Below are 11,592 nucleotides of genomic sequence, written 5' to 3' on the forward strand. Positions count from 1 at the left end.
TCTCTCTCAGAGTTTCATCCTGATGACCTCACCTTTACTTCTGATCCACAAGTTGACGGCAACAACGCTCACGATGAGAGCTGCTAGCCCCACGAGCACAACGATGGACCTGAAGCCTGAGAGAGGAGATACATATATATATATATATATATATATATATATATATATATATATATATATATATATATATATATATATATATATGTATATATATATATATATATTTCTGTCTCTAATGTCTAACATGAGTGTTCATCCTGTGTGTCTTCTCTAACTGTAAATTAACTTCCTGGTTTCTTACCATACAAGTTGTTTTCAGCCGTTTTCTTGTTCGTCACGTTTGGTTCATTTCTCGTTGGTGGTGTTGTGGTCGTCGTTGTTGCAGCAGCTTAACAAATAAAATAACAAAATGCAACAAAATGTTCAGTTAAAATGATCAAAGAACGATGTGATTTTAAAAGCTCAAACATGAACAAGAACCGTTAAAGTCGGGTTACAAGCCGCTAATACATTCGCTAGTTGTCCTCGCTAGCTCCCTGCTGCTAGCTCCCTGCTGCTAGCTCCCTGCTGCTAGTTCCCTGCTGCTAGCTCCCTGCTGCTAGTTCCCTGCTGCTAGTTCCCTGCTGCTAGTTACCTGCTGCTAGCTCCCTGCTGCTAGCTCCCTGCTGCTAGCTCCCTGCTGCTAGTTCCCTGCTGCTAGTTCCCTGCTGCTAGTTACCTGCTGCTAGCTCCCTGCTGCTAGCTCCCTGCTGCCAGCTCCCTGCTGTCAGCTCCCTGCTGCTAGCTCCCTGCTGCTAGCTCCCCGCTGCTAGTTACCCGCTGCTAGTTACCTGCTGCTAGCTCCCTGCTGCTAGCTCCCCGCTGCTAGTTACCCGCTGCTAGCTCCCTGCTGCCAGCTCCCTGCTGCCAGCTCCCCAATGCCACCTCCCCGCTGCTAGCTCCCCGCTGCTAGTTACCTGCTGCTAGTTACCTGCTGCTAGCTCCCTGCTGCTAGCTCCCTGCTGCTAGCTCCCCGCTGCTAGTTACCTGCTGCTAGCTCCCTGCTGCTAGCTCCCTGCTGCTAGCTCCCCGCTGTAGCCAGCTAGCGGAGACATCCACTGAAGGAAGTAGCGGCTTGTAACAAGACATTAACGGTACGTTGCGTGATCATCAATCAAGAGATTTTAAACAACTCGTCATGTTCTCACCTGAGGACGGACGACGGCTGAAGGTGAAGTTATACACTCCTGTCATGTCCTGTTTTATCACTTCACACTTGAACGACTCAAAGTGAGGTTTCTTAATCCTCAACAAGGCTGAACAGGCAGGTTGTGATGTCACCACATCGCTCTCACTGCCCTCAAGCAGCCACTTCACTGTGAGTCCACATTGTCCATAAGTCGCCACAGAGCAGCTCACCGTCACCTCACCAGCGTCCTCGTGTTCAGTCACTGGTGAAGATGGAGACATTGAGAGAGGAAGAAGAGGAACTTCATCACTATCATCATCATCATTATAATGTTTCAGTATATTGTTCTGACCAGACAGTTTGAGAACATGATGATGTGAATACTCACTGGTGACAACAGACAGATCAACATAAGCATCTTCATCTTGTCTTGTTTTGTCCCGTCTGCAGGTGTAAGTACCGACATCTTCATCTGTGACATTCTTTATAACCAGAGAACATTTCTCTGAAACATTCAGTCTGTCTGATTTATCTTTGACTTCTTTCTGAATCTTTCCATATTTAACCAGCGGTACTGTTTTTCCTGAACCAATGAAGCTCCAGGTAGTTGTGTCACACTCGTCCTGACCAGGTGTCTCCTCCCCACAAGGTAAAGTAGCTTCATCTCCAGCTGCTCTGACGATGTATTGTTCAGATATTGCTGCTGAGAAATGTAAAGGATGAACTGAGGTGAGAGCATGAGCGTAGAGTTCCTGCGTGGTGTTATAATATATGATAATGTCTCATTCTTTGTGTCCCAGAGGTCCTGAAGTCCTCGTGAGGTCACAAACAGAACTGCAGGCTCACCTGTAGAGATGGACACCTGCAGCATCAGGAGTGAAGCCGTGACCATGCGTCTGAATCCAGCCATCGTGTTGCTCTCCTGGCGTCGCGCTCTCCTCTGTCCACGTCTCCGACGCGCCGCCTCTTCAAACAGGAAGGAGGCAGCTTCTACTTCCTGTGGTCACACCGACGTCAGCGCTCCTGGACTCCACGTGTGAGGTTGAAATATTCACTTTTATTCTCTCTGAGTTTCTCGTGGATGTCAAGACATTAAAGAACTTTGTAACTTTATAGTTTGAATAAAAAAATACACATTCAGGTTTACAGAGAGTCTAAAATACAATAGAGGAAGTTGAGTGTGTGAAGACTGATTGTTTCGCCGACTTGTGAAGTCAGATAGCCGGTTGGTTCCTCATTCTGTCTTTTTAATCTTTTCTGAGAACTGAAGGAGAAGTTTTTTGTTGCATTGTGGTCAACAAGCAGCAGCAGAGCTCTGCAGGTTTGACCCTCTGACGAGGAAACGATGACCACAAGAGGACGACCTCACTGTGAGCACCGAGAGGCTCAGAGTGTCTGACTCCACTGTCTTTAACCGCCTACATGAACTTGTATCTGGTGTGTGTTTTCGGCCTCGTAGCTGCAGAAGCTGGTGTGTGATCTGCGTGTGTGACGTCATCGCGTCAGAAGCTTCAGTGCAGAGATCTGAGTTCCTCCAACGACGTCCGAGAGTCACACGGAGCGTCGATCTGGTCTGTGCAGCGTTAAAGATTCTACACATGCAGATATGAATGCATTGAAACTCCTGAATGCACATCAAATATACAACACACACACACACACACACACACACACACACACACACACACACACACACACACACACACACACACACACACACACATGCACACACACACACATGCAGCGACTATCACAACAACGACACATCCTGTCATGAGCTCGGTTCACTTGTTTCCTGTTTTATTTTGAAGTTCCCGGCCTCGTGGGTGAACTGGTTGTGTTTGACTTCCTGTCTTTGTGCGTTTTCCCTCCTTTTCTCTGTTAAGAAAAAAAAGAAACAGCGTTACAAAAACAATGGAAACTTGCAAAAATGACACTGTGAAGCAACTCTTTTACAGACCACCGGGAGGTGAGAGTGAGACAGGTGAGAGTGATACAGGTGAGAGTGAGACAGCAGGTGAGAGTGAGATAGGTGGTGAGAGTGAGACAGGAGGTGAGAGTGAGACAGGTGAGAGTGAGACAGGAGGTGAGAGTGAGACAGGTGGTGAGAGTGAGACAGGTGAGAGTGAGACAGGTGAGAGTGAGACAGGTGAGAGTGAGACATGTGAGAGTGAGACAGGTGAGAGTGAGACAGGAGGTGAGAGTGAGACAGGTGAGAGTGAGACAGGAGGTGAGAGTGAGACAGGAGGTGAGAGTGAGACAGGAGGTGAGAGTGAGACAGGTGAGAGTGAGACAGGTGAGAGTGAGACAGGTGTCCTGGAGGAGGAATAGAGTTGGGTGTCATCAGTGGACATGGAGATCTTGGTGACGGAGGATTTGTCCAAGAGGAAGGATGCAGATGAGGAAGAGAAGGGGACCGAGCACCGAGCCCTGGGGGACGCCACGGCAGGCTGAGCAGCGGCAGGCTGAGCAGCGGCAGGCTGAGCAGCGGCAGGCTGAGCAGCGGCAGGTTTACAGTTGTTTCTGACAACAAGTTGATGTCGGTCTGACAGATATGAGGCCAACCAGGAGAGAGCAGTGAGGAGTTGATGATGTTTGTGACGAGAGAGAGAGAGAGAGAGAGAGAGAGAGAGAGAGAGAGAGAGAAAGAGAGAGAGAGAGAGGGAGAGAGAGAGAGAGAGAGAGAGAGAGAGAGAGAGAGAGAGAGAGAGAGAGAGAGAGAGAGAGGGAGAGAGAGAGAGAGAGAGAGAGAGAGAGAGAGAGAGAGAAGAGAGAGAGAGAGAGGGAGAGAGAGAGAGAGAGAGAGAGAGAGAGAGAGAGAGAGAGAGAGAGAGAGGAGAGGGAGAGGAGAGAGAGAGAGAGAGAGAGGAGAGAGAGAGAGAGAGAGAGAGAGAGAGAGAGAGAGGTTGGAGGTTGGAGGTTGGAGGTCTGCATCACGTCTTCAGTCATTATTTATCATTAATTTTTAAAAGTCTCTGTCGGGTTTTGTTTTGTTTTTGGCCTTAAACATATAGAGTTGAAGGTGTGCACGCATCCTACCTAAAAGCAACAAAGTGTGTGTGTACGTGTGTGTACGTGTGTGTGTGTGTGTGTGTGTGTGTGTGTGTGTGTGCATATACAGTATGTATTCACAACCATGTGCACTTTAAGTTGTGTGTGTTCTGGTGTGAGTTTTTTGATGATGTTCCTTCTCCCCATAATATGAGCCAGTACAATAAATCTTCCGCAACACACACACACACACACACACACACACACACACACACACACACACACACACACACACACACACACACACACACACACACACACACACACACACACACACACACACAGGAAGGCCATCAATTCATGTCTGTAAGAAAGGGTAAGGACGTGTTGGATCATAAACCGGTTACTACTTTTATACTGTGTGTGTGTGTGTGTGTGTGTGTGTGTGTGTGTGTGTGTGTGTAGTATAAATTGATGCCGTCTTCCCCCTGAACGTCCAGGAGTCACAGCCAGCAAGGCATTGTGGGTAATGTGACTCCCGTTAAAAACAAGGTCTCCGTCTGGCTCCGAGGAGGACGGGTGGAGCACGTTCATCCAATAAATCACCAGCAGGACGTGCAGGACGTCCCCTGCTGAAGGTGAACATGAGACGCGATTTAAAGGGACGGTACGAATGTTTTCTGTTGTTTTTATCCCCAAGTTACCTGATGAGGTCTGGAGGGAAAAAGTCATTTCAAAGCAATTGAAATACTCAATTTCTTCACTCGTTCTTCATTGTTTAAGAAACATATTTGTTGGCCCCACGGATGCTTCAAGAGGACTCGGTGCGGCGTCCGAGGTGGCGCCCCCTTCAGTCCTCATGATGAAAGGCCCTCAGTGGAGAATGAAGCAGACTAAACGTTTGACTTTCGAGGATAACATTCTGATGTAAATTACCCGGATTGCTCCGGGCCTCTCAACTCCTTAACGTCTTGGTCCTGACTCGGTCTTGCCCTTCCTTGGTCTTGGTCTCGACTTTGTCTCAACTCGTCAATGTTTGGTCTTGATATGGGTCTTGGTCTTGACGTAAAAAGTCCAGGTCATGACTTGGTCTCAACTCTTCGAAGTCTTGGTCTTGACTCAGCTTTGCACCGCCGTAGTCTTGGTCTCAACTTGGTCTTATCTTGGCAAAGTTTTGGTCTTGACACGGTCTTGCCCTTCCTTGGTCTTGGTCTCAACTTGGTCTTGACCTTGACTTGGTCTCAACTCCCCAAAGGTCTTGGTCTTGACTTAGTCTTGCCCCGCCTAAGTCTTCGTCTCGACTTGATCTTGACTTGACTCTGGTCTTGGTCTTGACTTGGTCTCAGCCCCTCCAGATCTCGCTCTTGATACACTCTGGTCTTGGTCATGACTTGATCTTGACTTGACTCTGGTCTTGGTCTTGCCTTGGTCTCAACTCGTCAATGTCCTGGTTGTGACTCGGTCTTGCCCTTCCTTGGTATTGGTCTCGACTAGGTCTTGGTCTTGACTTAGTCTTGCCCTGCCTAAGTCTTGGTCTCAACTTGGTCTTGACTTGATCTTGACTTGACTCTGGTCTTGTTCTTGACTTGGTCTCAACTCCTTAACGTCTTGGTTGTGACTCGGTCTTGCCCTTCCTTGGTCTTGGTCTTGACTTGGTCTCAATCCCTCCAGATCTCGGTCTTGATCCACTCTGGTCTGGGTCACGACTTCTCCGTTCAGGTTCAGTCTTGAACACAACATTGTCTGTAAGTAACACACGCAAAGACAAACAACCCGAAACGACCTCGTTAATAACTTCCCCCGTGCCTTTTAAACTGAAATGAACCCCGGAGAATAATTCAAAAACAGATACCGCGACGATCCGATCAGCGACCATATGTTATCCTCAGCTTTAAATAGTGCAGCACCTTTTGATATTCTTCAGCGGGAGGAGAGAGAGTGTCTTTTGGCCGTCCCGTTGGACTGGCACCATCCACCTCGGCTGTGACGAACAGTCTGGATGACGCGACGCTGCCAACGCCGCCACCCGAGGGACGCCCAGATGGCGGCACGCTACAGATCCCAAGTCTTTGGTGTCATTAAAAAAAACCCTCAACGATGAAGCTTGTGCATTAATAATCCAGCTCCAGGTAATGTGTGGGGATGTTGTTGGGTTCATTTATTATTGTTTGGCGCAGAAAGTCCCACTTGGTTTACTTACGAGTTGTTTATCACGTCTGGTTTTTATTCTGTATTCCTGGTGTCAAAAACTGCAAAAACTAGTAAAGAGTCGCTGCAGTTTTCAGGTCAGACTTCTCACATCTGAGACTTAAGAACATGGTTCCAGAAACAGTCTTTTTAAAGCTCTACCTTTAGTCCGAAGAGACAGTAAAGAAGCATTTCAGCAGATTATTTTCAGCTACGTTTCAGCCACAACAGTTTATAAAATGAGTTCCGTAGAAGCAAGCAAGCCTTCCTGCGCGGTCAGCGACAAATCTATAAATAGCAAACACTTCCTCTTGAACACCATGAAGACATATGGCCGACATGCAGGGCTGCAGGTGCAGGAGGTGGAGGGGAGACCCGCAGGGAGGATCCCTGTTGCAGAATATCTGCAGCATCAGCGGATCTTCCTCTCCGAGTCCGCCTCTGAAGTCTTCGTCGTTCATTAACAGTGACGAAGGCCTCGCAGTCGTTTGTGGAAATACTCACACAACGGGATCCACTGGTTTCATGTGCAGGGACACAAACTGTACGGTTGTTGTTCATTGTTCATCAAGACGACATTTCAAAAAACTTTATATAACGTTAAAAATTAAAGCTGCATTGAAGCAACAACACTAATTAGTTGTGTTAATTAAAAACATAGTGGTGACACTCAAAATAACCAAGTGAAGTTAGGTTTAGGCAACACAACCCACAGTTAGGTTGATGCAACACAACCAATGATTAGGTTTAGGCAACAAAATCAAGTTGATGCAACAAAACCAACAGTTAGGTTGATGCAACACAAGCAATGATTAAGTTAATGCAACAAAACCAACAGTTAGGTTGAAGCAACACAACCAACGGTTAAGTTTAGGCAACAAAAACAACGGTTAGGTTGATGCAACACAAGCAAATAGTTGCTGAATTTAAAGAGTTGGAAGAGAAAACGTGTTGTGTTGACACTACGTGCATGAACGCGTTGTGTTGAGAGGTTTTGTTGATTCTAACCTTCATCTTCATGACTTTATGTTTTAATATGTAAGCAGTTCTGCAGGATCCCCTCAATACATCTGATGAAGTGCCTAAAAAGTGAAAAGCAGCCTGAAGTCGTCTGGTCCTTTAACGGGATGGAAATGTTCCTTCTGGTCGCCACATTGAACCACATTGCACCACATTGCACCACATTGAACCACATTGCACCACATTGCACCACATTGAACCACATTGAACCACATTGAACCACATTGCATCACATTGCACCACATTGAACCACATTGCACCACATTGAACCACATTGAACCACATTGAACCACATTGAACCACATTGAACCACATTGAACCACATTGCACCACATTGAACCACATTGAACCACATTGCACCACATTGAACCACATTGAACCACATTGCACCACATTGCACCACATTGCACCACATTGCACTGCTCATATCTTCTGATTCAAGAAGGAATAAATGTGGTAATCTAGCAGTAAACAGCAGCGTGCAGCAGATACGTAACGAACACAGAGGCCACAAGCCGGAAAGAAAACAACCGGCAAACACACACGGCAGTAAACAACCTGCATCACATCTGGTACTTGTTACACACACACACACACACACACACAAACACACAAATGGGACGAATTACACCGATGATTCACAAACTACACCTGTTGTTCATGTTGTTCAGCTTAGAGCTGAAGCACAACAACAACAAAGAGAGAAAAGAGGCCATCAGCAGTTTTTGGGTCCTGCTGCTGCCTGGAAGCTTCGGCTATTTTCAAAGTGAGTAATTCTTCTTTTTACTTTTACCTTTGAAGTGTGTTTTTAGTCCTTCTGATGACATCATGTTTTCTTTAGACCCGGCGTCCCCGTGACTCAGGGGGTTTAACGCAGCGCTGAGTTTCCAGGAAACTGCAGGAAAACATTTCTCATTTCTTCCAGGCGAGTCGGGTGCAGTACCTCCACCTGCCGACAGGTGGCGGTGTGTCACTGTGGTCACAACTCCTCTTTTTTCTTCTCTTGTCTTGTTTTTTTTGGACACAGGAGCGAGGAAGAGCTTTCAGTTTGAGTTCCCTGGTTTCCACAACACCTCCAGTGTTTCCTTCACATGAAGAAGAGTTTCCATTCTCTCCATTCTTTCTTTCATTTGGTCCTCGTCCTGGAGGAAGGTTTTCCATTCCTCCATCCATCCCCTCGTCTTCGTTGTCGTGGCTGTCACCTCTTCTTCTTCTCTCGTTAATGGAGATGACAGAGGAGGAAAGCTTCCTGGGTGTCTCTTCACTCACCTCCTTCCTCTTTCCTCCTCTTTCCACATCTTTCTTCACCTCCATCGTCTCCTTCTTCGTGTGTCCTCAGTCTTTTCTCCTTTCATCTCTCCTTATCTTCTCCTGCTCGTTTTGGTTCATCCTCTCCTTTCTTTTCAAAAACCATCTGCACCTTTGTTCTGTTAACCTACAAAGAAGAACTCTGTATATTCTGCGTCTTCATTGTTTCTCTTTCTCCTTCAACCTCTCGTCCTGTAAAGATCTGGAATACTTTCCTTGTTCTTGTCTCATTTTTTATATCTCTGCTTATCTTCTGGCGTTCATTGTCTTGTTAATTTAAAAGGAAACATCCTCATTGTCGTCTTTTACACTTTGTAGTGTCTTCCTTTGTCTCTGTTTCCACGTTAATCCAGCTTCTTCTTTCATCTCTCGTCTCCTCTTCTATTGTTTCAGAAAGATTTACAGGAAGGTGTTCGGAGTTAATTTAACGAACCCTGAAGAGCGTTTCTGTTGTTTCTCTTCATCTAATCTTCACCTGCACTCAGTTATCAGGAGTCTTCGTCCTGTTTCTCCTCAAAGTTTCATAGAATTCAAGAGTTCTCTGTCTTTATTAGAACGTCCAAGTTCTGGAGGATATTTTAGTTTCTCCGTCTGGTTGATGTTCTGTCTGGTTGTTGTCCTGTTGTCCTGTCTGGTTGTTGTCCTGTTGTCCTGTCTGGTTGTTGTCCTGTCAGGTTGTTGTTCTGTCTGGTTGTTGTTCCACCTCGTTGTCTCGTTGTTGTTGTCTTGTTTAGCACAAACATGGTCTTCTTCATAACCCTTGACCTCCTGCTGCTCCTCTTGCTCCTTCTGTTCTGATCTTTAATCTCTTTCCTGGTGGTGACATCATTGAGGAAGAAGGTTTCTCCTCCTCTGATCTCATCTCCTCTCCTCCTTCACCTCCTCCCTTCACCTCCTCGTCTCATCTTTCCTTTTGTTTTTTAAGATATTATAAGAGTCTCATTTCTCCTTTCTTGTTCTTGCATCTCATCTTGTCTTCTGACCTCCATCTTCTCTTCTTCGTTGTCCCGTTAATTTAGAGGAAAAACAGACATTTTACTCTCTTTCCTCTCGGTTCATTTCACCTCTTCTCCTCCTTTAAAGATTAAAAAGAATTAATTTTAGTATCGCACCGGCTGCCATCTTTCTCAGAACCAAAATGATACAAATTGAGCCTTCAAACACACACACACACACACACACACACACACACACACACACACACACACACACACACACACACACACACACACTCAGGGTGGATGGATTTTTTTGCTAATTCCACCATTTTTTTTTTCCTGGCAGCTAAAAATGGAAAGTTGTTTATTCCAATGAACAGATGCCTCCGTGACACACACACACACACACACACACACACACACACACACACACACACACACACACACACGCAAACACACACGCAAACACACACACAGACCACCCGTGGCTCTGTGTTCCTGTACAGACATCTCATTTTATCTCACATCAAACACACACACACACACACACACACACACACACACACACACACACACACACACACACTGATCAGCTTGAGGTGAGAATCTTCTTCAGCTTCAGTTTTTAAGGCGTCGCAGACTTTCGGGCCAAATCGACTCTTTTGTCTCTCCTCCGCTTCCTGGTTACGGTTGCTAAGTGGGACAAACAATAGCTTCAGAGAGTCGTAAACATCGAAAGCTCCTCTTTCTATTATTCCTCTTTCTATCATTCCTCTTTCTATCATTCCTCTTTCTATCATTCCTCTTTCTATCATTCCTCTTTCTAGTCGTCCTCTTTCCGCTCTAAACGTGCTGTTAGTACCTTAACGTTCTGGCTGGTTCTCCTGCGATCAGGTTCCTTTGAACACCAACATTAAGCATCGACGGTTCCTCGGGTCGTTTGCTCTTCACGTCTCGTCCAAACACGACAAATTAAGACCAATCAGAGCGCAGTAATGGCGGCGGCCGCAGTCGGCTCCGCCCGCCATGTCATGTGTCATCAAGACGTTATTCATGTGGTTCTCTTGGAAAACAAAATGTTCAGACTGCGGTAAAGTCCACAGTGATGAGCTCAAGAGAGCCGCAGTAATACCTAATAAATCATAAATGTCACATCAAAGCCAGCTGGAACCCCCCTCCTGCCGCAATAATATATATCACTCAAAATATATATATGCCGAAAAACACATCTATGAGTCCTGGGCTGTCTGTCGTACGCAAAACAACAACAACAACTTGGCATGAACTTCCTGTTCCAGTTACCTCGTTGAAAACTGAGGAACCAGTTTGTCTCCAGACCTCTTTTCCCTCTTTGAGTCGTCATAAGAACCGCAAATTAATTCCAATACTTGTGTTTATTGTGTGTATTTGTTCTGCAAAGTCTTGGGAAAAAATGTATACTGAGGCGCGATGGAAAACCAGAGTGCAAGCTAACTGCTAGCACTGTGGAGGTGGTGGGAGAGGCTAGCTCGCGCTGCTAGTTTGCGCTGCTTACTCGCACTGCTAGCTGGCATTGCTAGCTCATACTGCTAGCTCGCGCTGCTAGTTTGCGCTGCTTACTCGCACTGCTAGCTCGCATTGCTAGCTCGTACTGCTAGCTCGCGCTGCTAGTTTGCGCTGCTAGTTTGCGCTGCTAGCTCATGCAGCTAGCTTGCACTGCTAGCTAGCAGTGCGCGTTAGCGTAACCCGGTTTATAACACACATTTTACGGTTTACTCGCTAAAGTTGCCGCGCTTTTAGCGGCTGAGAGGAAAAGTAAAGTATTTCTGATTTCACCCCAAACGTTAAGGAAATACAAATATCACTTGCACAATATTTTTTACGCTAAAAACAATAAGACAAGTTGTGACTTCAGACAGCGTTTGTTCAAAAGAGTTTTGGGGGATTTTTAACATACAACAACGAGAACTTGACAAAATTATTCATCAAGAGACAAAAATA

The 11,592-nt window shown here is 46.0% G+C and overlaps 1 protein-coding gene across 3 annotated transcripts in view; it reads right to left on the reverse strand.

The window, feature by feature from the left end:
* The window catches only part of LOC137801364 (uncharacterized), a 10,295-nt gene extending 498 nt beyond the window's left edge, over positions 1-9,797 (reverse strand). Inside the window, exons 1-7 of one of the 3 annotated variants that reach the window (XM_068598761.1) lie at positions 6,012-7,152; positions 4,864-5,902; positions 2,015-3,046; positions 1,557-1,871; positions 1,188-1,430; positions 302-388; positions 33-116 (exon numbers count right to left, since the gene is read on the reverse strand). In XM_068598761.1, the coding sequence (XP_068454862.1) occupies positions 33-116; positions 302-388; positions 1,188-1,430; positions 1,557-1,871; positions 2,015-2,078 (793 nt within the window). In that variant the 5' untranslated portion in view covers positions 2,079-3,046; positions 4,864-5,902; positions 6,012-7,152. Of the gene's footprint in view, positions 1-32; positions 117-301; positions 389-1,187; positions 1,431-1,556; positions 1,872-2,014; positions 3,047-4,863; positions 7,153-8,159 lie in introns of those variants that run through there. The other 2 variants (XM_068598760.1, XM_068598759.1) reach the window with 2 other exon arrangements.
* Between the last annotated feature and the right edge of the window lie 1,795 nt (positions 9,798-11,592).

Source organism: Clinocottus analis, unplaced genomic scaffold, assembly GCF_023055335.1.
Source record: "Clinocottus analis isolate CAN_PGR_092001 unplaced genomic scaffold, fCliAna1.0.p SCAF_40, whole genome shotgun sequence".
Lineage (NCBI taxonomy): Eukaryota > Metazoa > Chordata > Actinopteri > Perciformes > Cottidae > Clinocottus > Clinocottus analis.